The 27617-nt window shown below is 31.9% G+C and overlaps 3 protein-coding genes across 4 annotated transcripts in view; 1 reads left to right on the plus strand and 2 right to left on the minus strand.

Annotated features, from left to right (window-relative positions):
- Nucleotides 1–657: 657 nt before the first annotated feature.
- On the minus strand, nucleotides 658–8965 carry gbb (TGF-beta family member glass bottom boat). Its single transcript, XM_088188737.1, has 7 exons — nucleotides 8499–8965; nucleotides 4307–4493; nucleotides 3313–3467; nucleotides 1486–1680; nucleotides 1340–1416; nucleotides 1138–1272; nucleotides 658–1073 (listed from the first exon to the last, which is right to left on the minus strand). Exons 1-7 carry the CDS (start codon nucleotides 8887–8889, stop codon nucleotides 945–947), a joined length of 1269 nt encoding a protein of 422 aa, XP_088044863.1. The 5' UTR covers nucleotides 8890–8965; the 3' UTR covers nucleotides 658–944.
- Nucleotides 8966–11295: 2330 nt separating this feature from the next.
- On the minus strand, nucleotides 11296–12624 carry c12.1 (spliceosome-associated protein CWC15). Its single transcript, XM_088188574.1, has 4 exons — nucleotides 12530–12624; nucleotides 12227–12362; nucleotides 11775–12165; nucleotides 11296–11692 (listed from the first exon to the last, which is right to left on the minus strand). The coding sequence occupies exons 2-4, from the start codon at nucleotides 12355–12357 to the stop codon at nucleotides 11555–11557; spliced, it is 660 nt and encodes a 219-aa protein (XP_088044700.1). The 5' UTR covers nucleotides 12358–12362; nucleotides 12530–12624; the 3' UTR covers nucleotides 11296–11554.
- Nucleotides 12625–14660: 2036 nt separating this feature from the next.
- The window catches only part of Ziz (dedicator of cytokinesis protein Ziz), a 47773-nt gene continuing 34816 nt past the window's right edge, over nucleotides 14661–27617 (plus strand). The window contains exons 1-23 of one of the 2 annotated variants that reach the window (XM_088188983.1): nucleotides 14661–14832; nucleotides 15630–15755; nucleotides 15820–15992; nucleotides 16066–16369; nucleotides 16441–16606; nucleotides 19186–19387; nucleotides 19778–20081; nucleotides 20152–20560; nucleotides 20629–20873; nucleotides 21093–21292; nucleotides 21354–21477; nucleotides 21538–21798; nucleotides 21943–22056; nucleotides 22128–22310; nucleotides 22545–22682; nucleotides 22762–22960; nucleotides 23089–23316; nucleotides 23385–23645; nucleotides 23774–23912; nucleotides 23993–24136; nucleotides 24203–24414; nucleotides 24488–24724; nucleotides 24786–24946. In XM_088188983.1, coding sequence (XP_088045109.1) covers nucleotides 14737–14832; nucleotides 15630–15755; nucleotides 15820–15992; nucleotides 16066–16369; nucleotides 16441–16606; nucleotides 19186–19387; nucleotides 19778–20081; nucleotides 20152–20560; nucleotides 20629–20873; nucleotides 21093–21292; nucleotides 21354–21477; nucleotides 21538–21798; nucleotides 21943–22056; nucleotides 22128–22310; nucleotides 22545–22682; nucleotides 22762–22960; nucleotides 23089–23316; nucleotides 23385–23645; nucleotides 23774–23912; nucleotides 23993–24136; nucleotides 24203–24414; nucleotides 24488–24724; nucleotides 24786–24946 — 4626 coding nt within the window. In that variant the 5' untranslated portion in view covers nucleotides 14661–14736. The remainder of the gene's footprint in view (nucleotides 14833–15629; nucleotides 15756–15819; nucleotides 15993–16065; nucleotides 16370–16440; nucleotides 16607–19185; nucleotides 19388–19777; nucleotides 20082–20151; nucleotides 20561–20628; nucleotides 20874–21092; nucleotides 21293–21353; nucleotides 21478–21537; nucleotides 21799–21942; nucleotides 22057–22127; nucleotides 22311–22544; nucleotides 22683–22761; nucleotides 22961–23088; nucleotides 23317–23384; nucleotides 23646–23773; nucleotides 23913–23992; nucleotides 24137–24202; nucleotides 24415–24487; nucleotides 24725–24785; nucleotides 24947–27617) is intronic. The other variant, XM_088188984.1, reaches the window with a different exon arrangement.

The following is a 27617-nucleotide window of genomic DNA, read 5'->3' on the forward strand; positions in this document are numbered from 1 at the left end:
CATATCCATGAATTTAGTTGTAGTCTGATTGACAAGTTTCTAATAAACACTTCACTAAAAAGTCTGTATCAAACACAACAATTTTCTGAATGTCTTTTTGAAAATGTATTCAGGGAATCCACGAATCATTTCCAATAATTTAGTTGCAGTCTAATTGACTAGTTTCTAATATACACTTCTCTAAATATCAGTTGAGTATTAACATCTTTAGGCTAATGTTTTTGATGAAGTTTACATGAGACCAATAGGCCAACTTACCGTCTTTGCTATTAAGCAATCTTTTTATCATTGACCCTTTTAATTTTGTATAAAATGTATTAGGGTCAATGTGAGGATCATTTTTTTAATCTTTTTGGTGAAGTACAATCATAATAGAGCCCAAAGTTCTACCTTCTTTCTTCAAAAATATGTACTAATATTTTTATTTTCTCATTTGCCTTGTACAGGTCCATGTTGTGCTCCTATTGGTCCAAACTTAATTCTGAGAGCATCACATCAAATAAAAACCCTAAACAAAGTTACTTTTAAAACTTGAAACGCTGTGCCGGTTCGTACTATGACAAAAAAGCACTGGTTGTTACTAGTAATTCGATCAAATATTTATATAAACCGCTTTTAATTATTTAAAACATCATCATTACATGTTAAACAACCACCTTTAAATTTAAGAGTATTTTTTTATTACACAAATATATAAAAATACAAAAATAAATGGACACAGCTTATATGATATATACAATTTAAAATTATTAATTACATTACTACTTAAAGTCATGGCATGCAAATGGCACAATTCGGGACGTTTCACAGTTACATTATATTCCATAAAAAAATAACACAACATCGAAAATAATCAAAAAATTAAATTGAGTTTGCCTAGGCAAAGACAAAAGTACCAATTAAAGCACAATTAATTCTAGCCTATGTACAAATATTTGGCTACATCAATGACAACCACAACTTTTCACAACCATGTTCCTATATTTCTTAAGCATCACGTTACTAGACTCGTCCAGGTAATACAGTACGGATATTGCATTCAGTTTCGTCGGAGCGCAGAAAGGTTTTGGCGCCTAAAATATTTTTCATTTAATTATATCTATTCTAAAAAACATAATTGAATATAATAAATCATACCTTTGACGGATTAAACAAATGTACCAAAGTTTGAACGATGGCATGATTCGTAGCATTCATATGAGCGTTCAACGGAAAACTGCATTCCCCGGCACAATAAAACGCACCGTATCCATCCGGTGCTATAATCCAGTCCTAAAAAGATTTATAATACAATTTTATTATAAAATGTATTATTTAAAATTAAGTTGAAGATTCTTACCTGCCATTCTAAATCTTTAAAGCTGACGTATAAAGTGTGAATTTGGCAGCTCTTTGAGTGTGAATGTGGATGTGGATCTAAAAATGGTAATAAATTAATATTCAGGTTTTTATAATACAGTTGAATCAATATTTTAGTGAACTCACTTATTAGCGGATTCCAAAACGCGTCCGTAGATCCATAATTTGCTTTTCTATGTTTTCCTGTTTGTCGCTTTCTTCTAGATTTAGCTCTGGAATTAATTCCACTCGAAGCTTTCAAGAATGCAACTAAAAATGGTTGTTTTTCGTCTTCGCCTTTAGTATTTACTAAACCTATTTCTTCTGGTTTGATCTCATGACCTGTAATACATACAAAATATTAGGTAGATTAGGTAGAAATGACAAAGAAATGGGGTTTTTTGACATTTTTTCTTCATTTATGCGGATTTTTGTGGATAAGTACATACATACATACTTTTACTTTTTTTTAACAGAACTATGAATTTTTTGATTATCCAATATTTTGAAACAATATGATCATTGCTTTGATCACAATGACATCATTATTTTGACCATATTTTGACGATATAATGTCCGAGCGCGACGGTTGTGTTTCTAGCCAGTTACTATCAAAAAGACTAAATCGTGAAAAAAAAACCAAAATCAACATCGAAAAATGGAAATGTGTTGTTCGAAAAGTTAAACGTGATAAAGGAGAGAGTTATACAAGTTCCAGAAATATCGAAATACTGACATTGTTGCCGGCAAATAAGGTTGGTGGAACAACGTTGTATGTAACAAGATTTTACCTATGTGACATCCCACGATTTTGTTTTAGGATAAAATTTGTAAATGCCAATATGGATGCTTTGCTGAGAAATTAATTGGAAACAACGTTGAAAAGTTAACAAATTTAGAAAAGTGTCTTACGATGACCAATTTAAAACTTAAATAATTGTATGGAAATGAAAGAACCTATTCGGTGAATATAAAATGAATCTGAATCTCTTCGGCATACTATAGCTACTTACAGTATCCAAGTAGGTATAGATAAAGTAAAAGTATGCAAAATACTTTGAAAGTTACGAGTCGCAGAATTCAAATTTTAAGAAAAAAAATTCAAATGGAAGTCGACACAAAAGATTTGCATGGCATTCCCACTGCGACGGCGTCGGCGCGATTTTATTGCTTTTGACGTGGATTTTTGATTTCTGAGAAGTGATAATTGTTTTATGCGCTCTCCTATTTGTCAAAATTTGGTTTAGATGTGCTTCATTCGATTCTCACTTATTGTATATCGTAATATTCTTATAAAAAATCTTAATATGAATGCTAGATAACAAAGCGTTTTCACCGCGACGGCGACAGCATAATTTTATTGCTTTTGATGTGAATTTTTGACTTCTGAGAAGGGATAATTGTTTTTTGCGCTCTCCTATTGGTCAAAATAAGGTTTAGATATGCTTCATTCGCTTTTCACTTATTGTAAGTCGTAATATTGTTATAAAGATGCCCGACCGTTTCCAATGCGACGGCACGATTTTATTACTTTTGACGTGGATTCTAAACAGGGAAGAATCCACGTCAAAACAGCCACTGGAAAAAGCTCAGATGACGTCCCTGCTTATTAAATGAAGGTAAACAAAGCTATGTTATGAAATCAAAAATTTAAAGAAAAATCCCTAATGTTTAACTTTCACCTTTTAATGTATATATTTTTTAAGTATTATATATTACGATCAATAAAATATTGTATATTTAAACAGTATTCATATGAACAGAATCTTTGTATGTCACATTTTGTGCTACAATTAATGTATAAATAATTAATGAATTCTATTTTTAAGTATATATTATAAAGTTACTCAGTATGAATATCCCAAAATAGATTGAATATTCCTACAACAACTTAATGTATATATTTCTTTACATTCTGTGCCTTTGCGTTATAAATGACAATAAAATGTTTTGATATAATTCATAGAATCATACCTGGTTTTGCAAGACAATGAACTGTTATATAAAGTCCATTATTCTGATCTGGGAATGCTACCCATTCAATGAAAGCGTTTGTGACATTCATTTCGATCCAACCTTCTTTGCCAGAAGTCGTATTTTTGCTGGCTACAAGTTCCAACTCCAGTCCTCTACAAATAAATTATAATTAATATAATATATTACAAATGTATTACATTCTATAACACAAAGCGGTGTCGTAATCTAACTGGAATTTAATATTTTTTTACAGAGTAATAGACAATGTTAACAATTCTTAATTAATAAACTAACATAGAAATACACTTCCCTGACCTAAGTTAGTTATTTCATTATTTGTTCTAAGAATTCAATTCACTCAAGACATCATTCACAACAGGTAGATAAGTGGGTGGGCTGGAGTGCCACTAAAATGCTTTTCATGGCAGGAGTGCACAACTATTTAATTTAATTTTGACAATTAATTTTAATATTTTAACTTGATAAACTACATATATACCTACTCACGTTTTTATTATTGAAATATAATTTTACTAAAATAATAATGAAAATTAAAAAATAATTATTTTTACTTGCGATTAATTATTAATGCAGTACCAAACATATATGATTTTTTTTTAATAATATTTTTTTCTAGTAAGTATAATAAAATAACGAAACACAGATTGACAAACTAATATTACAAAAAAGTGTAACAATCATCTTGGAATGCGAAAAGGATGTCTGTTTCAAGGCACAGGTAAAAAGTCAGGTGTAATCAATGTAAGCACACAATTATGATTACATCTCTTTCTAACGAACACATGTTATGTGTTGAAAAATGAGATAGAATCAATCTGTAAGTGCTAACAAAGACGTGTAAGAAGATTGTGTATTTAACAATAAATCAGAGGTTGAGTTGAGTATTTTCATTGTTCTTAATCGTCTCATTGTCCAGTGGCGTACACAATTTATAATATTAAATTAAATTAAATAATAAAAAAATATATACCCTTGATTATCAACGTTTTTGATCTTGTGGAGATCGATAGTGAATATTTGCTGTCCATGAGGCGATTCCACAGAAGCTTGGTATATCCTGAATTCTGCGTTGAAAATTGTTTCTCCAGCTGGTACTTCAGATACATCAAACCAGTGCTTCCGACTTTTTTCGTGTCTCATTCCAGTGCCATGGTGATCTATGGAAATATTATATATAATAAGACTTATTTTTCTTGATTCTAAAAAAAGGATAGAGTCGCGTCAGATGTTATTTATCAATATAATATACTTATATTCTGTATATATAATTTTTTAATTTATATTATAATTAAGTTTTCCGGGTTTTTATCAAATTCGCCACGATATGAAGTTTAAAGTACTCGTACATTAAACTCACCCGCAAAATTATGTCAGCAGCAGTCATAAAAGGGCACTAGGGGACAGCGAATAACCCTAAAACCAAGAAAACCGCATATGGCCGCTATGAAAACCACAACACAGATATTTTGCTATCAGCGGTTTGCACAAATGTGACCGTAATGGTCACCGAAAAGTTTGGCGCGCAGATGTGATAAACGGAAAAATGTTTATAATGAGATCTTTATATTATAATAGTAAGAATATGAGCAGCTTTTGTATTAAAAAAAGTAATTCTACAATTCCCAATATTTTTATTCATATTTTTTTTATTAATTAACGTATATTTATATGTGATTAATTATATTGCGTAATTTTTGATGTTGTAGTGTAAACTAACTGATAGATATAGTCTTGATGAGTTTAAGAAAATATCTCGAAATTAAATTGTTAGGACATTTTATGCTATATTTTGTACTGAAATAGTTTCAATTCCTGATTTTTTATTATTATTTTTTGCAAAATGATTTTTTACTAAATAAGAAAATATCAATACATATTTTCTTTAACAAAAAAATCAATGACTTTTTAAACAAAATTAACATATTTTAATACCCATGATAGAGTAGGTGGTTAAATGAACTTAGCCGAGATATTTACAAGATATACTTTTAATAAAAAAATCATGGCGATATGATTAAAACTACAGAATTTATATCAAAACCCGTTATATCCGTATAAATAGCAAAAATATGTGTTTAAAAAATCTTTTTTTTTTAAATATTCTAATTTAATTTTCTTTTACAAAATTTTTACCCTCTTTACATTTTTTAATATTTTTACTGAAGTTTTTTTTAATAGTCGCCATTTTAAAATAAAATGGCGACTTTTAAAAAAGCTTTTGCAGATCTTTCTAAGTAAATCTACTTAAACCTCATAAAATATTAACAATTCCAATTCGTCTCAAACAACGATGAACTTTATTTAATAACAGGGTAAACTGGAACTCTTTGAAGTAATAAATCAATAGTATTCTCAGTAATAGATTTAGTTTTAGCTTAATAATATTCCAATCCTACTATATATTTAATTATTTTTTTATATATTCGTGAAATGCTCCGGACGTTGTAAATGGAACGGGTTATTTCTGCCTGAATTTAACAACTTCAAAGTATTTGTGAAATTATTTATTTTTTCCTACATTTTTTAGATATTTTAATTCAGACATCTATAAATATTTAAAAAATTGTTTCATCAATATATTTTAACAATATAATTGCAACTAATATAAGATGTTACAAAATAAATACAAAATCGAAAATGTAAAATTCTAATCATAGACGATCAATATAAACATATATGTACTATATTTAATAATACATCAATATATGCAAAAAATAATGTCTGTATATATCACATATGTCAATATTAATTTAATTTAAAAATATCATGTTTTAAAAATATTTTACAATCACATTAATATCTAATTTACATTAGTATGATACTCACATGTTTTATATTAACACATATTTTTACTTAAAAATAAATGAAAATATAAAGTAGTTAAAATTAAAAGTAAAATATATTTGACAATCAAATCAGATATGTTCAGAATTTTCGTGTGCGCAAATTCGCAATAATCCGCTCACCCCCGTTTAGACCTGATGTACCATATATGGTATAGTACGTTTACTTTTTTTCTGATGTAGTATCTACCCAAGTTATATGGTGTACGGAATAAACAAAGCTATAAAAATAGTCCAGTGCTATGAAATTTGCCAGAGAATGAATATAAACACAACTAAAACAGTGCTTCGTTGTTCTTCTTCTATAATTTCGTAAGAATGATAAAATAATTACTTCCTAATTATTTATTATATTTTGGAATTAATTAATAAGTAATATATTGGTCATGATGCTAGTTCAATATTACCAATGTTTTTTTAATGTTTGTATACTTTTTTTCACTTTTAAATATGGTGTACCATATTTGGTACAGTAGGACAATATACAATACAAAATTCGTAAAAAAACTCACCGGATTCTAGAAATACTTTAATAGCTTAATCGAGAGACAGATTTTTAACGGTATTTTCAAATTGGCATTATGCTGATAATCTACATTTAGATAATTTCGAACTACGAAAACGTCGATGCCCATATTGCTTGAAAGCAAAAACGGATAACAAAATGATGCTCATTTTAGAGGATTAAGCTAAGTAGTTTTATCGGGGTAGAATATCAAAGTAGAATTATACTATTTCTTTTAGTCCGTATATATCGGTAGCCTATGCGAAAAATCCTACCGACTGATATTTCGAAGCAAATTTTTAAAATTTAATTTAGCATGTTTGATATTTTTATACGATATGCGTGACGTGTCAACATAAAAGGATCTCAGGGAAGTATAATAGTACCTAATAGTTCCTAGTAATTATGTTGTGTAGCAAAGAAATAACAGCGCCCCTTTTTTTATGATAGGGATGGCTGGCGAACATTTTTATCTTCATTCATACATATTTTAACCAAATAGTCCACGGAATATGCTTCACTAAACATATGTGTTAAATGTATGACATTTAAGAAAAACCTTTTTCATTGGAAAATAATGCACTGTTATTTTTTTCTATTACCAACTAAAGATGGTTTGTACTAGATGATATAGTTAAAATAAGTATTAATTAAAATGTGTCAACGGGTGTTATTTTACAGCAAATTTGATTTATATTTCATTTTTTTAAATAAATAAATATGAAAAATATAATCTTTATTTATTGCTGTAACAACTCAATATTATTGCTTTTTAATACCTTACATTATTGAGAGTACACAAAAAAAGTTACAAATTTTACACATACAATATAATATATTAAAGGAATGCAAATCGAACATTTTTCAACCAAAAAGATCTCATATGTTAGGCAAAATTGTCTGGGACTAAAATGTTTATGCAGTATTAAATAATGGAAATAGAAGTAAATAAGTATACGAGAGATAAATCTTTCAAAAAGAAATATAATTGAGATATTCTAAAATAAATATTAAACATGTGCAAAAATTAAAATAAATTACACCTCAATCGTATAAATATCACAATCATCAATCATATAAATCTGTTTTAAAGATATATATTGTACATATTAACATTTATGTATACAATTTTATACACACTTTCTCATAATGTTATTTCGGGTAATCATAACTGAGAAAAAATGATGAGTAATATATTTTATAACAATAAATTGGCAAGTTGTGCTCTGGCCCCTGGTATAAAAATTTAGGAGATATCCAGAAATGGTCGTTCAAAGACGATGTTGTCCTAAAATGTTCTTTCAAAGGAAGGAAGATTTGGTGCCCTTGTTGAAACAATAGTTGCCAGGGAATTCGAATACTTCGATTTTTCTAATCAATAAACATGGTGATTCATGCGAACTAGAATTGCAATGTCAATACCGGTAGTACTGGTAATACCGGTATTTACTGTATTTCTCTCAGTAATACCGGTATTGAAAATTCCGGCATTATTGCAATCCCTTTTTAAAATGCATATTAAATAAATCGTTAGAAAACCACTATATCTAATTTGTCAAGAAACAAAAAATTCACGCTACACGTCTCCGTCGGCGGAAACATCGCGCTTTACTAATTTGCTAAGCCCTAAAAGTTTAAGTGAGTCTAATAGAGCTAATTAAGCGTTCGGCGCTCCAATGTTTTGGAAACGCCTGAAAGTGTTTACAATACGGCGAGGAATGCGGCGCAAAAAGGATGCGGTTAACGTAAACTCCGCAAAGCAAAGATTGGCAACCGCTGGATCGACGGCGTAACAGAGACGGAAAACAACTTACTCTTAGTCTGGAAGGTGATGATAACGTCGCTCTCGTCTATGGCTTGGAGGTCTTCGCCGCTGAGGATCACGTCCGAGCTCCTCGTGGATCTCGAAGAGTCCTTCTCTTCCTCTAGAGACTTATAGACGTCCATGAGGAAAATGGGAGCCGATCTATTGAGCGGGAGACTCCTGGTTCTTCTGGGTCTGTTGGGCAGGCCCAGGAGGTCCAGGATCTCATGCTCGACTATCTTTTTCTCCTTTTGCGTCATGACCCTCTGCATGATGGTCTGATCGACGCCGTTGTCCCAATAGAGGCCGGAGAGGGAGGAGTGGACAGGGAGAGGAAGCAGCATCGCCAAGACAGTCGCGAAGACCGTCGCAGCGATCGCAGCTTCGAACCGGCGGACCATCTCGAACCGGTCGCTTCGCAAACGGCCGTTCCGACACTGACCCGTCCGGTTACTTTTACGCGCTACAAGTATAATACCGCACACAGAGCAGCGGTCGCGGACCTTTTGTGAATTCAAAGCCTTCGGAGGTTTGGAGATGGATGTGCGTCGATAAGTCATCTAAAAAGAATCAACAAGTCAAAGAAGATTCAACATAGCAATTCCGAGTTCCAGAAATTCCTATACTATCAATGCAAAAATTGTGGTTATATTTCCGATTCATGACAAAAAAATAAGCATCGCAATAGTACTTACAAAAAAGACATTGAAATTGTCGGTGCCAAATACAAAGAATCTCCGCCAAACAAAAAAAGTGCCAATGGCAACTTTTTTCGATTTTTTTATTGTCGAAATGGATAGTGCTGGGCATTTTTTACAAGTTCTTTTAAGGAAAAAATCGTAAAACCACAATTATCACAAAAAAAATAATGCGAAAATATCATCACGTTTGCAAAAATAACATTTTGTATGCCGAACTACCAATCTCCTGAATATTGGTGGTTCTTTACGTTAAACTGACTAAACAATGCATATATAAATTTAAAACTTCAAACTATAATATATGTATGTCTTCTTCCTTAAATTCACAAAGGTTAAAATAACCAATAACATATTTTTTCTTATATTTCGTGTAAATATAAATAATTTCGTATAAAAGGTATATATTCCATGTTTTTATTAAATGCGAGTTGGTCACAGACACAAGAGTGGAATTAAGAAGTAAATAAAATGTAATGTTATATGTATGTTTAATTCTAGCGACTTTAAATTTAGCGACCCTTTTTTACACATAAGGATTGAGCAGGTCATATTACAAAAACGCCGCAAAAACACACGAGCAAACGCATCACGTGCATAACAGAATAGATATTATATAATACGTGCGTGCATATCATGTCTCTGTTACATAAACATTTGCATTTCAAATAAAAGTAAATAAGAGTTAATTAGAATAGCAAGGGTGAAAGGAAGTAATAATAAAATTTTAACAGTAAAAATACTTTGCAGTGAGAACGCTCATTACCGAGCATTCCCACCGCAACGGCGCTAATGCGATTTTACCCCCTCCTATTGATCAAAATTCGGTTCGAATATACTTGACTAATACTCTCATATCAGAAGTCCGTATCAATATCGGCAAGGATAACTATCATATTTTCAAAACATAGTGTAATATCGAAGTGCATACATGCTATGGATGTGTGTGAGATGCGACGTCTGTCTGTACTTTTTTTTCACTTACTTTCACCTGAGAGATGAGTTGGTTTAATTAGTATGTTAGATTTTACCTAATGAAAGTTCTTAAGCTATAATTAGTTTTAGAACTTTCAATATGTTTGATTTGAGTTTGCAGCAAATGGACGTTTCGCAACTGTCAAAATAAATTTCATAGACATTTTATAGCAGCATATAATTTCACTAGTGCCTATCAGTTAAATTATATTTACTGGTGAAAATGTATTAATAATATAACTTCACTGAAAAATACACATTCACAACATTCACACATCACATGTAAATAAATAATGATCAGTATGTAAATGTTTCGAATTTATAGGCGATTACTTATTTTTCGTGCGGTGGTGAAGCTGGCGGAGGGACGATGTTCAGTAGATGGTCCTTCAGAGGTATTGTAGTAATGGCAGCAACGGTGTAATCGATATCCGTTCCTTTCTGCGAGTCTCTTCCTCTCTCTCGCTCTAGCCGTCCACCATTCATCCATTGGAGACGGGCCTCGAGTATCGTAGCTAATGAAAACTCTAATGACCAATCAGCCAATTGTTTCACTCGTTTATTCAACCAACGAAATATGTTCAAGCCTCTAGAATAGACATATTTCGCAGGTCAAATTGAGCAATGGAGATAACAGACATAAGAAGCCAGCGGCAATTGTTCACGGAGCAAACAGTATAAACTACAAATCGCTCTTTGTTTCACACTTTTATCGATTGTTGAATTGTATTTTAAATAACAAGTGAAACAATAAATTAAATAAGACAGTTCCCTCATTTACATATTAAATTAAAAAGGTCGTTTTTTGCACGAGAATTTTAAAAAGAAAATAATTAGGAGCATCAATTAATTACTCTTAAAAGATTACACTAAAATGTAGAAGGGAAAATAAGTCATTAACAAATATCAGAAGACATAAACTGTATTAATTGAGGACATAGTACTTAAAAAATAATATATTATTCAAGAAATTCAATGTTGGAAAAAGTCTATGATGATTTAATCATCTCTTCTTATTTAAAATTAACTAAAAAATATTTTTAGATAATATTGAAGAAATAAATTAAAAATAAAAAGACAAATAAAATATTATATATAAAAAATTATAATTATAATAAATGAAAACATGTTATACAATAGTGTTCAAATATATTATAAACTAGCACATATTGTTAAAATACATTTAAAAAATATATTGTCACAATATATAAGTTTATTGTTACCAAGAAATTACATGTATTAAAAAAACCTAAACAGACATTATGCTATAAAGTAATTTTATTTTTTTATTTAGGATTTTTTAAATAAAAATCCAGCATTGAGTCTTTACTTCAAACCAATGAAACTTATCAAAAACATGGTTAATCTAAATTACACATTACATTATGATAAATTATTTAATATATTTCTCCATGAACTTTCTATGGAATTCGGACCGTAATGAATCGTTAATGAACGTATTTGGTTTCTTCTCGGGTTCAGATCTAGCGCAGTTCTTAAAAACGACATCGTCGTCCCATCGCCTTTTAACCTGAAATATATTATTACAGTTAATTAATACATAAAAATAACAATCAGTCGGTATCATATACATTTATAATATAAATAAATACCTTCAAATCTGTCTTGGGTGCTCCTGCAGCATAACTCAACAACGGATTTCCTGATAAAATATTCTCCATCCTGATACGTTCCTCTTCTTGTCTTCTCTCCGCCTCCTTTTTCGTCTGTTCTACCGCCCTTTCCTTCTTGATTCTATCCAATTCGGCAATGAGCGCCGCAGTGTCGTCGTCCGAATCGTCGGAATCCGAAGAGTCCCCTTCGATCGGATCGTCCGCGTCTAAACTAGCCGCCGGAACTTGATCTAATTTCGGTCTCTTGGCGCTCACGGCGCTCTCGACTCTCCTGGCGGCGGTCGAGGGTTTGCCGTCCTTTTCGCGATCTTCCAAATCCTTACGGAAGTCGCGGCTGCGCAAATCCTCAGTGTTTCCTTGGCCCGGCTCTCTGTAATGCGTTATAAGTCATTTTTAAAACGTCTGATCAAAATATGATTATTCGTACATACCTGAATTTTAGTTTTGTGTGTCCTGGTAAATCTCTGCTCGAGTACTGCCTCGAGATCGCGCTCAAATCTTTTTCTCCGCGGGAAGTGCCTCCTCTGGCCGGGTCGAAAGTAGGGCGTGCAGCGGTCGTCATCTTTACTGTATAACATTATATTGGAAATCAAATCGACTGAATTGACATATGTTTATAGAAAAAAATACAATATAGTTAATATGTTATATCAGGAGTGTAGCTGTGGATTATGGCGGTAAATCAGTCTATAAATGAATGTTGATTAATTAAAATAAACAAATGAAACACTTACGATCGCTTAGAATGAAGAAAAGCAGATGTAAAATGCGTCAACAATAGACACACGAGGAAATGTCACAGTCAATTGGACCTAACGCCAATAAAAGTGACCATATAATAAGATAAGGGAATAAAATCATCAAAACTTATCTTGCAAAGCACATAATAAATTAAACAAATATAGTATTTAAAATCATTAAATCTAAAAAATAAATTATCATTTATATACATTATTTAAATTAGGACCGTCGTGGCATAATAAGTTTTCCTATAGGGTCAAGATAGGCAAATAATTAATACATTGTAATATTTAAATACACGAAGTATTTTAAAATTAAGAAATAGTGGACTAAAGTCGCTAGCGGAAGCTAAAAAATAAACCCCAAAGATTTTTATTTCATATTCCCAAGGATGTCGTTTAGGGGGGGGGGGGGGGCATTTGCCCCACCTCCTTGAATTTAGCAACAAAAATGCATGTCATTTAATAATAACTAAATATTTAAAAAAATGACTACTGACTGGCCAACTTTTGATCCCCCTGATTCTAACCCAGATATTCTCGGGTTATCTTTAAAAGAACATAAAAAATATAGTTTTGAAACAATCGCAAAAATATTTTTTTTAAATATATCATTTCAATGAAATCGTATCTCAGTACATTTTCACCAGTAAATATATATTTTTACGAGTGAGAATATAATTTAACAGGCATGTGCTAGTTAAATTATTGTATATGATTTCAGCTTTTCCACTTCTAGTAATATTTACATGTACATACTTCTCATTTTGTATTTACATGCGGATATGTTACAGTGAATATGTATTTTTCAGTAAAGTTATATTTTCACTAATGAAGTCCAAAAACATTTTCACTAGTAGATACATATATATTTCTACTAGCGAAAATATAATTTAGCTGATAAACGCTAGTGAAATTATATGCTGCTCTAAAATATCTTTGAAACTCAATATGACAGTTGCGATATGTCATTTACTGTTATTAGCCTTTCCTTATCTGTAATGTGTAACTAGTACACATTGCTTCTAATAATTTAAACATTTATATAAATATCATAAATACTTGGTTGGGATTTTAGGTATTTCTTCGTACTATATTTTCGCATTGAATAAAATAATAATATATGATAATAATACCTACTCATAGGCTGTTGGAAATTGGCAATAAATTCACCAATACAATCAAACGTATACATGTGTCACGTATTCTGAGATGTATTTTTGCAAACGGATACAACAGCCGCACGTGCACACGCTTTGTATCTCACACTCGCTCTTTGAGCAGCAAGAAAGAAAGGACTCAGTCACGTTGACTCAGTCGTGTTACGCACTCTTTCACTTAGCACGCAATTGACAATTGTGCAGACCAGTGGTTATCAGATTTTCATTCGAATTTAATTATTATTCTATTTGTACTGTTCAGCCAATGATTTTTTATTTTTAGCAATTAAATTTCACTTATTATTATATGTTGACCTCAACTATGAATAATTATAGATATTTATGGATATGCCGGTTTTAACCACTAATCCTTGCATGTGTATTGACTACACAGCACAATAACGCACGGATTTATTTGACACAGTAAGGAAAAAGTTAAACCCAAGCTTAACTTACGCGAATGAATCAAACCAAACTTGCCCCAATGAAAGTTCTGAAACTAATTATATTTTTAAAACTATCATTTAGTTAAGTCCAAAATACAAATTAAGACATCTCAACTCTAAGGGGAAAATAAGCAAAAGGAGAAATATAGACAAACGTCGCATCTTGCATATTGCTTTATATAGTGTGTATTGATCAAAGTGTATTCAAATCGAATTTTGGTCGATAGGAGGGTGAAAAAACAATTATCACTTGTTAGAATTCAAAAAATTACTATAAAAGTAATAAAATTTATTAACGGTAAAAACTTTTTTATTAAAAATCACACTAAGGCTTATTTTTGAAATAGGTGATATTTTCGGAGAAACGATTATAAATTTATTATTCACGTTGCAATTTTCGAGTACAAAGTATTATAAGAATTAGATAAGCAGCTATCGAACACAAATTGAACAAATAAATACAGCAAATTTGTTTATGAATTGTAAATAAGAAAAGCGATAGCCGATGTAAATACGCAGATGGCCGACTCGCAACTCGTTAGAGCCAAAGGTGTCATGCGTGCATTTGCGGTGGGCTGACCGCGGCCGGGCCGGCATGTCTTCAGCGGTCGGCCCCGCCGTCGAGGGGACCTCCGACGGCGAAGCGGCGCCACCGGACAAAGCGGAAATCTCTCCGGTGCGACGACCAGACGTGAGCTCTATCTACAGTATACGCTTCGCCTTATCATGTTTTCGTTGAAAAGTCGACCAGTATAGTTTGTACGGTATCGCTGACCGCATCCTGCGCTCGGCGCGACCTCTTCGATAGACGTTATGCTCAAATTCTTTAGTTCGCACGACCTCTTTAAGAGTAATGCGGTACGCGCGCGCTAATCTTCATCCCCACCACGCCGATGCGTTTCCCACAGCCTTTTTATTCGGTATCGAGTCTCGAATCGTGTCTAGTGTCTAGTGTTACACGGCTACACCGTTTGCTGTATAAGATTATATATAATATAAATCTGACTAGAATCTAATTTGGACATTTTCTACTTATTACTATATTCTTAAATCGTTTAAAATGACCTTATTATATTTTCCTTTTAGTTATCTTTGAGCAAAAATGACAAATAAATGGTTTTGAAAACAGTGCATTTTATATCAATAGTGTATAAAAAATTCTAATACTAAAGATGGCTACACTAATAAAACATACTACAACAGTAGACTATAAAAGATAAAATAATATAATAAATTAGTTTAATATATACTTTGTTTAATAGTATGTACTTGTACAGTGTGACTGTGCTATGAATAAATAGCCAGCCACAATATGTCACACTGGTCAAACGGGAGATAATAATATGTACATGATAAACCACAAAATCGGATCATTCTATCGTTTTTTTTCTATATTGACTCGTTCGAATTTAATATACTATATATTGACCTTAGTACTGTAAGATGCGCCTTGTTAAATAATAACGCAAACAATTTTTTTTATAACAGACACCCAAATATAAATGTTTTGTGATGAATCCCACTGAATTCGAATTGTTTGTCGCTGACAAGAAAACAATCCTAGAAAACGATCCACTCAGAGAAATACTACTGTATCCTCCGGACGACGTTTCGGTAACGTAACTTCCTTATTACCCACATTTTTATGTTATTTATTCTGACGATACTTTTTATTCAGTGCGTCGTACTGCCGAGAAGATGGAGAACTGTGAACACGACCGTGCCGGACGCTCGAGTAGCGACGTCGTGCCCATTGTTAACTCGTCAAGCTTTATTGAGCTACGCTTCCAGCTGGAATCTCGTCCATTACAAATACAGCGCTTATTCCGGTTCCTATTTAGATCTGCCAAAGTATGAATCGACCCGCGCGCTTTGCATATTAACGTTCGTTTATTATTCATATTCAATCTACCGATTATTTCAGATCGCCTGCCATACTTAATTTTAAAGAAGATCTGTACGAAATCGACACCGAATCGGATGGTATAGATAAAAACTGCAAAACATCGAAGACTGATTCAATAATAAAACAAGGTTACTTATTGAAAGGACCTGAGATCGGATCTGATAGAATCTTTGTTAATCTAGCGTCTAAATCGTTCAAGAAAAGATATTGTTATTTAAGACAGGAAGCCGACGGTACTTATATATTGGACGTGCACAAAGACGAGAAGAGAGAGGACGCCAAGCTTTCTATCATGATCGACTGTTGTTTGGATGTTTTGCGGGTACTTTTTCTCTCAATTTCAAATATTTAAGTAAAAAATAAAAGTACACATACGACATTTCATCTTTCTAGAATCCTAAGCGATGCCGAAACTGTTTTGAAATTCGAATGGAACCTGGAACCAAACGATATACATTTGCCACTGAAACGGAGGCTGATTTGGAAGATTGGATTTCGGCAATATTGTCAATTCTCCAACAGTCCAAATCTGACGAAATTGCTTCCAAAGACGATAAAGGTATTTAGTAAAAATTTTTGCATATATATATGTTACAGTTGAAGTGTTAAATTTCGATAAAGTATACAATGCCTAGAGAAAGTATGCATTATCTATGAGTTTTAGTTAGAGCTTACAATGCTACATTTCGTGTATACTTTCACTAGATAATGTATACTTTAACTAGTGTGTGAACTATCCGACGTGAGCTAGTTACGTTATCAAAAAACGAGATTTGACCAATTTAATCATGAGCGACTAATTGTAGAGCCACTAACAATAAAAAATTTAACATTGATTAAAATAGTGAACACCCCATGAATTTACTTAAAAGGAATATTATATAAATTGGCGACGACGTTTACCTTAATTAAATGGTATAAAATACTCATTAATCTCTTCCCGTTCATGCCCGAGCTAACTCGAAAATTTGTACTTATGAATTCTCATCTCAAAAATCAGCAAATATACGAATATTTTTAAATGTTTTACAACAGTGATAAATTATTTAATTTTGAATACTACATACAATAACTAGTTATATTGTTCATAAATTATTTTGTGTGTACTGTAACTAAAGTGATTTGACAGTGAATACATTACCTAGTTAATGTATGTATTTTCTAAATTCACACATATGCACATCTATTACAATGTGTGGATTATAAAAAAAGAAGAAATCTAAATAAATTTTATTTACCCCAATAGTAATTATATTTTTAATTTGCCACTTTAAATTACAGAAAACATTTTTTTACGTATTACTTTTTTGATAATTATAAAAGTCAGAAGTCAGCGAACTGCGGCCCAGTTGCAAATTATTTAAATAATATTTTTTTATATAAATATAAAAATAAAATGTATTATTTAAATCACACCTAAATTTCGTTCAAAATAACTTGCATAACTTTACAAGAAAGAGAATCGGAGTTTTAGGATGTTATTTACTACTTGATTGTTAGATGGTTAAGTAGAGGTGCTGTTCTAAAAAGATTTTTTTGATTTACGTATAGACAACGATATTTTCATGACGGCATAAAAATTCAGTTCCGTGACTCTCAGATAAAGAAAAGATTATGACACTGGCATTTATGGTAGATATTACAACATATCTAAATAGACTTAATTTGAGGCCGCAGTGTAAAGATAAATTACTCGTTGCTATTTATTCTGAAATTAATGCTTTAGAATCCAAACTACGTTTGCTGAAGAAGCATATAATAAAGAAAATGTATATCATTTTACGTGTTTTAAATCTGTATCTCCAATTGCTTGGCAAAAACAATAGGCAACCTTTATTGGAATTATTAAAGATTTACAACATGAATTTTCGAGAAGATTTGAGGATTTTCATAAAAAATAAAATTAAATAAAAATGTTTTTAAGCCCCTTAATGTTGGTATTGATGGTGTACCGCATCAACTACAAATGGAAATGTTAAAATTAAAAAAGAATAAAATGTTAAGAAAGATATTTGCATCGGAAAATATTCAGCTATTTTATCGAAGCTTACTCCATAAATTTGAGGGATTAATCAGTTTCGTGAAAAAGATGATAGTTGCATTTAGAAGTACATATATTTGCGAAGAAGCATTTTCTGCAATGGATTGTAGAAAAAATGAAATTTCTTCCGTACTGGCTGATGAACATCTGAATGCTTGCATTTAGATTTCTACCTCCATGATATCCATCAGCCAATTTAATGTATAGGGACTACCTGACCCGTCAGTTGAGTGTTAATATTTTTTATAACAATATTACGACGTACAATAAGTGAAAATCGAATGAAACATATTTAAACCGAATTTTAACCAATAAAAAACCGCAAAAAACAATTATTCCTTCTCAGAAGTCAAAAATTCACATCAAAAGCAATAAAATCGTGAAGGCGCCGTCGCAGTGGGAGCGCTCGGTAACGAGAGAAATTTTAGATAGGCTTCATTTGATTCTCTCGTTACCGAGCGTTCCCACTGCGATGGCGATGGCACGATTTTATTGCTTTTGCTGTGGATTTTTGACTTCTGAGAAGGGATACTTGTTTTATTCGCTCTCCTATTGGTCAAAATTCGGTTTAGATATGTGTCATTCGATTCTCACTTATTGTAAGTTGCAATATTGTTCAGAAAAGTAACAACACTAGATAACCGAGCGTTTCTTCTGTGATGGCACAATTTTATTAACCCCCTTGAATTTGGCCAGAAAATTGCATGTCATTTAATGAAATACTACGAATCTTAATAAAATAGAAATATTATAAAAATAGCCACTGACTGCCCAACTTTTGCTCCTCCCTGAAAAACGCTGAAATGAATGTCCCTGATTTCGTTTACTCAGTTTTACATCCACAAACATTAAAATTACCATTTTAAAAACGCCTAAATTAATATTTAGATACAGAACGTTTGACAAGAAGTAAACAAATTGATTTGCCACGCTATGATGGCGTATTTTCCTTGTTGGCTAACTGTTGTGTTAACTGCTGATTTATGGAGCTATGCCAATTGTTCCGTATTTTGAACTATTTTTCCAGATTAAAAAAAAACTCATTATACTAACTAAACCTAATTATATTTTTACATCAAAATCTTATTTAATTTCAGAAAATTCAAACACGTTCGTTCCACCTCCGGCCATTTTAGGAACGCTGAAAGGATTAGAGCACAGTATGAATCCTCAATTAATTAGTTATGCTAAAGAAACTGACTTGTCTATTGCTCAAGCTAGAAATTACGATAGGAACAATCTTTTTACAATACCCTCAAACGCCGTTTTTTCGCCTGAACCTCAATTGGAACCCTTCAAGTGAGTACATAAATAAATATAACACGACGAACTTTCTGTTGAAAATTGAGTAAAAGTATTTTTATAATATCTTAATGTCTTAATTATTTTTTATTAGCTAATGCAATTTTTTGTTGTAGTAGTACCTATTCATTTTTTTACTGCAAAGTGATTACATATACATATATGTTATTTCGTTGGGATTAAAATTTAATACAATTTTACCACAAAGATTTAATATATTGATATATAACGTTGTATGGTGATTTTAAATCTGTCATTCCTTTTTTTGTTATATAAAATTTTAAGTGTGGATTTTTATGTGCACATTTGCAAGAAATATCAATTGAAATATATTTTTGGGAAGTATAAAAGTGCAAAATTGTATTATTAATACCTCATTTATTACAGAGAACAATTTGGTCAAAGAATACTTTTAAAATGCGAGAGTATAAAATTTCGACTTCAAGCACCGATCGACGGAGACAGAGAATTACTATGCCAAGTCGAACCTTATTACGCTTATTTGGCTTTGTTCGATATTCGCAATGGCAAAAAGTTAACGGAAAATTTTTACTTTGATTTGAATCATAACGCTGTGAGAGATATAATGAATAACGAAATTAACACGGGTCTATGTCATGGAAATTCCGAGATTGATCCCAAGTTAGATCTGAAATCACTACCGGACGATTGGTTCAAGATGAAGAAACAAGTCAGTATTTAACTATATCGATAACTAATTTAACATACCAAAATAACGCTTGGATCAATATATATTTCAGGCAATCTTATCGATAACGAATCCTCATCCGGATATATTCTTAGTAATAAGGATCGATAAAGTGTTACAAGGGAGCATACATCAAGTTACCGAGCCGTATCTTAAAGCCGCTAAAGATCCTCGACTTGGACTAAAAGTCAATCGAACCGTTCGCTCTTACGCCAATCGACTCGGCAATTATAAAATGCCTTTTGCATGGGCGGCTAAACCGCTGTTTAGGTTATATAGCAACGAACTGGACACGGGACCGGATTTTCCTGCGATTTATCGCCAAGAACCGGGAAGGACGTCTGACGACGATCTATTAAAGATCTTATCTGAATACCGAAAACCTGATAAAATGTCAAAGTTTACGTTGATCCCAGGATGGATCAAAATTACGATTCAACCTTGTATCGACCAACCTACAAGTTAGTAACTCTGCTTTCAGCTTTTATGTTATAAATATGTATTATATTATTTTATTTATATTTTACAGATAGTTTGACCTGCGGGTGGGCTCCCGTCAAACCTTTTCCTTTACCTCCGACGTCTTCCTGCACCCTAGAATTGGCTGCAATCAATACCCTACTAGAAAATCCGCACAGTTCATACGTTAACCATATGTATGCGTATCCGATAATGCTGAACTTTGACTCACAAAAGATTTTCGCTAGAGCTCGGAACATAGCATGTCATATTGAGATACGTGATAGCGATTCTCAAGGAGCTACCTCTTTAAACGTAAGTTAAATTCAGTTTATATAATTACTCACCTTCGTACCCGATTTCGTTCATATTATTCCCAGTTATCCTTCGACACTTTTTGCTGAATTATTTTCATCTGCCAGTACACATAAAATCGACCATGAGAAGATTCTTTTTGATTTCGCTCAATTGTTGATCGATCACTCAGCAGTAGTCAGAAAACACTGCCTATATTTACACCGTTTATATTTTTAGCTCATTTACGGCATAGACGGAATGGTCAGCAAAAGAGTGTGCTCCGTAATACATCACAACACGAGTCCGATGTGGTTCGAAGAAATTAAAATACGACTACCAGTCTTGCTCACTAACAATCATCATTTACTTTTCACTTTCTATCACGTATCTTGCGATATATCTAAGAAACAAGATTGCAGCATCGAAACTTGCCTGGGGTGAGTTGATTAATTTTTGTATTAAATATACAGATATTTTAATTTCAATATCAAAATTCAGATACTCTTGGGTGTCATTGCTGAACAAGAACGGAAGATTAGTCGATGAAATCGTTAATCTACCAGTGGCTACGAATCTCGCTTGCGGGTATCTTTCGATTCAACCGCTCGGATTAGGAAAAGGCGTAAGTACATTTTTAAATATACGTTAATGAATATCTTTAATAACTTTAATGAACTTTTAGAATGCCGGACCCGATACTGTTTGGATCGACGGAGAGAAACCTCTGTTTCGATGCAGTTTAACGCTGGATTCAACAGTGTTGACTCGAGACGCTCAACTTCAAAATTTGTTCTCTCATGCCGAACGATTAGTGCAGCCGCAGATCGGAGCTATGCCACCAGAAACGGAAACTTGCAAGATATTGAAGGCCATTCACGGAATACAACTGATTACATTGATACAATTTTTGCCTACGATTTTCAATCAATTGTTTGAGATTTTGGTGAGTTCAATATATAATTTATTAAAATGCACACGCTACAACTGACATAATCTATTTAAATTTTCCTTTAAATTAATTGCCTTTGCTATTTTCTACAATATGTTCTGTAAAAAATCATATCGCTAAAGTGTTACATTTTTTCAGGCAATGGTTCAAGGTGCTTCAGATATTGGAATACAAGTTGTGCGTTTAATGGTGCATTTAGTACACATGGTATATGACGCAGGTAGAAAAGATTTCTTAGAGAGTTATATTAAGGTAATGATTCATGTCTTATAAAAAATACAAGTGACATTAAATATACTTATTAATACCGTATTTTATTTTAGTATGTGTTTCTTTGCGTTGGAAATGGAATACACGAACATCTAATGGCTCCTTTGCATTCGTTTGTGGAATCTTCGCAGCAAGATTTTCTATTGGGTCATAAGTTCATGCAACACTCTTCCTTTTTCTTCCAAATTATCAACAAGAGTATGGCTCAATATTTGATAAACACGGGTAGAATAAAAGTAAGTTATTCCATATTTAGATTAAGTAATTTTTTATTTAATCAATTAGTAGAAATAATCAAGCAATTTCTTGTAAAGTAATTTTTAATTGATTAATAATAATTACATACTATGAATCTTAATGAAATCTAAATGTTAAAAAACGACTACTGACTGGCCAACTTTTGCCCCCCCCCCCTGAAAAAATCTGAAATGATGTACCTGAACTATGCTATTATTTTTTTTAAATTTTAGATGTGTCGATCGGAAAGATTTAACGAACAGTTTGCAATTCATATTGAAAATCTAGTTAATGCAATTGAACCGTCTTATATTCTACAACAACCTGTTCAAACACACAACATAAATAAAAATCTAGCAACGTTTTTAAAGGTGATTATTAATCTTAATATATGTATATGGAAATCGTATCAGCTTATACATAGATATTAATATTTTTATTTCTTCTCAGAGATGCTTAAATTTCATGGATAGAGGCTTTGTGTTTAAGCAAATCAAATGCTACATCGGAAAATTTAAACAGGGTGATCCGAAAGCGTTGTTCGACTTCAAATTTATATTCATACAAACATTATGTTATCATGAACATTATGTAGCATTTAATTTGCCGTTGCAGCATAATAGACTGCCAGCTAAAAGTTGGTGCTCAGGTATTTTATTAATTTTATATAAAATCCGTAAGTTCGTATATAAGAGTCTTAAGTCGTTAAATTATGCAATGTATGGACTAGCTGTCCTTTTTTGTTATTGATTGATTATATTATAAATACATTTTCAGATCCTGATATGAGTCCAAGTGAAGAGTTCCTTCAAAACCATTTCTTAGCCGGTATTCTTCTGAAAAGCGTATATCAATCATTGAATGAAGCGCCTCAGAAGCGTAAATTAGCTTTATGTACGCTCAGAGATCTATTCATGAAGCACGAATTGGATGATAGGTATAATAGTAAACCAGTGCGTGGGAGAATCGCTTCTTTATACGCACCGTGGCTACCGATTGTGTGTGGTAAGATTTGTTATAATGGTTCAATTACGAAAACGTTGGAGAATATTAAAAATTATTTGTTATTACAGAAAATTCGCATAGACTTTCTACCAAAGATTACACGGGCGAGACTACGACGACCTACAAAAAATCTAATAATGACATCAATAACGAAGCCGTTTCTCCCGTGCCACCATTGAACTCTAAAGATTTAACTCTGACGAATAACATATGCACGCCGAAGAGAAACAGATTGACATTGCATTTCGACCAACCGAGCCCTGTTAGGAATTCAACGCATTTTAAAGATTCTACATTCTTTGTGCCACCATCTGTACATTACGGAAATGGTATATTATCTTTTTATTTTTGTAACTAAACTCACGAGCAAGACACTTTTAATAATATTTTTGTATTATAAGAAGATACAGATATCTTCTCTATTTACATCGTCAATACATTTGTATTAAAATTTTAGGTAACGTCAATGGAAATTCTAACATGTCGCTCGATTCCGACGTGTCTACTATGTCTGGCGAAGGAAACAATAATCAAAGCGTCGATAATACTGCTTTAAAGCTATTGGATCTTAAAGATACGCCTGATTCCGTCAACCGGTATTGTAGCTTTAATTATCGCTAAACTGCTTTATTCGTATTCTGTTTTGTGAACGTCTAATGTCTGTACATATATATAGGTTTGGTGTATTGTCCAAGGATGAGGTGCGGGATGTGTTGTTTTGCTTCCTCTTCATATTGAAGTATATAAACGACGATCAGTTGATCGATTGGTGGGGAAACTGCAACTCGACTCAATTGCACTCGTTTTTCTCCATCTTAGAGTCAGTATTTTATCAAGTCGATCGCTTTTCAGATCTTTGCGGATTAATAATCTATTTTTGTTATAGAATGTGCGTCGAACAGTTTAAATATCTAGGGAAGAAGAAGATCTCGTCGGAATCTAAAACCACGACTACGGATTTGACGAATAAAACGAAACCAATGAAAGCTAGAACTCTACCGGCCAGAATGAGTCCGCCAGATTTTTCTAAAGAACCACCTTCTATGCCGGATAATAAAAATAATACCGTCAACAGAGAGAATTTGTCTATTAATAAAGGTATGCGTTAGTCTAACGTGTTGTTACGTTGACGCTATTTAAATCTAATGTAAATACTTTTTTTGTTTCATAGATAAAGATAACGTGTTAGAACAGGCGGCTTTGACGGCAGGTTGGTTGTCTACGGAAGTGGGTTTGATTGTGATCGACCGCATTTGTCTGTATACAGAACATTTTGACTCGCTGAACGGAATAGTCGCTAAGCCGTATCTATGTTTGTTAAATCACCCCCAGAGCGAAACTTTATATAGACATCTCTTCGCTGCCCTCAGAGCGTACATAAGCAAATTTTCTGAAACTCTATTCAAAGGTATTTAAAAAACTATTTATCATAAAAGTTATGTATATAATATATAAAATATATTTTACAGGAAATGGAGTATTATGCGGAAATTTAGTGAGTGCTTTACTCAAAGGATGTGACAGTAGATTGGGTTCTTTACGACAAGAAGCGACTGCAATGCTATATCTGTTGATGAGAGGAAACTTTGAATTCTCTCACAGGAAAGGATTGACCAGAATTCACTTACAGGTTATACATTGAACAATTGTTTTCATATCGGACTATGGATTATGTTTATTGTTGAATTGAGAGCATCTGCCACCATGTATAGATGTTTAGATAAATAATACAGAACCTAGTGTTGGGTGGTGCCCCTTAATGTTCTAATCAAATTTTATTCGAAACCATTGTTTTATGGCTTGTTTATAGAAATGCATTTAAACATTAAAAAATCATAAAAACATGTGACACACTACATTTATATCATACTAAATTGACTTTTAGCTTAGTTCATAGTCCAAACGGATACACTACATTTTTCGTGGAAACAAAATCAACGTATTTCGTAAACTAATGCTCAAAACCAGCATTTTTTCCTTTATTTTATTTATCAAGATAAAAATATTTTTTTAAATCTGAAATAAAACAAATTTCATGATTTTAGTTTTGATCTTATGCGACCCACAGATTTAAAACCACTGATAAAATAATTTTAACATATATAGCAATACAATTCAGACTATTTGATAAATTTTTGCTTTTTAATTCAAAAGTTACTATATCACATGATCAAGTTATCATATCAGTTATCACGCGACGAAAAAACGACCAATAACTTGCAAACTTTTGCCCCTCTCCTAGAAAAAGTTGAAATGACTTCCCTGAATCTAAACCAGAAGTTCTCAGGTTATTCCTCAAAGAAAATCTAAAAAAATAGTCTTGTATCTATCCTGAAAATATTTTTTTAAATATTTCATTTCAGTGAAATCATATTGGAATACATTTTCACCGGTGGATATATATTTTTATCAGTGAAAATATAATTTATCTGGCAGGCACTAGTAAAATTATATGATTTCAACTTTTGTATACGTAAAAATATATATATATATATTTACATACATCATTATTTATTTACATACAATGTATAAATGTTACAATGAATGTGTATTTTTCCAGTGAAGTTATATTTTTACTAGTGAAGTCTGAATACATTTTCACCAGTAGATATATATTTCTGCTAGTGAAAATATAATTTAACTGATAGGCGCAAGTGAAATTAAATGCAGCTCTAAAATCTCTATGAAGTTCAATTTGACAGTTGCTAAACGTACATTTGCTATACAAACCCAAAGCTAACCAAACGAAAGTTTAAAATCAATTATAGTTTTAGAACTTTCATTAGGTCAAGTCCAAAATACAAAGCAAGCCAACTCATCTCTCAGGGGATAATAAACAGAAGTCACATCTCATATTGCTCCATAGTTCGTCTGCACTTGGATATTACATTATCTTTTAAAAATATGATAGCTATTATTTTCTATATTAATACAAACTTCTGATATGAAATTATTCCTTAACCACTTCACCCTTTTACACGCACGGGCGCGTTCAAAATGTTTTTGGCGTTAGACGCATACACGCACGGGCGCGTGTGAACTCTATATTAAAAAAAAATCGTTCTGCATAATACCTTGCGTTACTACGCATTCTCTCATATGTGCGTTTGTATCAAAGACATTTGATCCTCATAAATTAAATTTAAAAAATGACACTTTACGACAGGGGTGGCCAACCCGCGGCTTGCTTTGAACATTTTTATTTATATATTTTTTATATTTCATTTTTAGTATTATATATTTTTTTACAATTAACGTTTAGTATCATTATTATTATATTATCTATGTTTACATGTAAGAATAATACTAAACACAATAATAATAACTCATTACGTTTTAATTTTTCACTCCAAAAAATGTCTATAGTGTATCAAAATCTAATATGGGGATATATAATTTTATATGTGGCTCGCATTTCCGTTATGATGCATTTCCAAAGTGGTAGCAAGATCATTTGGGTTGGCTACCCCTGCTTTACGATGCTAGTATTTTTTTACACGTTTCTATCTATGCATTCTCTCACATGTGCATTTATATTGAAGACATTTACCCCTCATAAATCAAATAAAAAAACTGACACTTTATGATGCTAGTATTTATTTTACACGATCAGGTTGCTTTCATTTAGATTGCTTTCATTTCACCCACTTCCATGGAATGCGGAAATTATCAGACAATTCGTATATATTTACTTTATTTCTGGATGTCATCATAAATTAGGTAACAAAACAGAAACCATAAGTTTCAAATATTTTCTCAGAAGATCTATTCATTCAGAACTGCGTATTATAACCAGATGGTAAAATATATTCGTGTAAAATCCACAAAAATCAGAACCAAAATTTAGTTTGTTTGACGCGAATGGAGAAAAAATTAGAAGAGAAGCGCAATTCCATTGTCCAGAATGCATGGTTGCTTTATGCGTTACACATTGTTTCAAAAATCACCATACTGTATTATAAGGTATTTTTTTTTTATTTGACAACAAACATTACGTAACATACACACATACATATGTATTTCTATGTAATGTTTAGAGTTTGGATGAAAAGAAACAGCAAAGGAGGCAACTTAAAATTTTTATTAATTTAAAAAAAAAAAATTTTAAAAGTGTAATAATAATAATAATTATGAATAAATAATTTTAAACTGATTTTTTTCATCATTCTCATAACACATCACATAATAAATCGCAAAAAAAAAAGGTGATTATTTTTGACCATTTTTTTAAAATAAACCCGAGGATGAAGTGGTTAAAGTATATTCAAACCGAATTTTGATCAATAAGAGGCCGCAAAAAC

Source organism: Plectrocnemia conspersa, unplaced genomic scaffold, assembly GCF_051122295.1.
Source record: "Plectrocnemia conspersa isolate PC_06_02 unplaced genomic scaffold, ASM5112229v1 ptg000007l, whole genome shotgun sequence".
In the NCBI taxonomy this organism is placed as follows: domain Eukaryota; kingdom Metazoa; phylum Arthropoda; class Insecta; order Trichoptera; family Polycentropodidae; genus Plectrocnemia; species Plectrocnemia conspersa.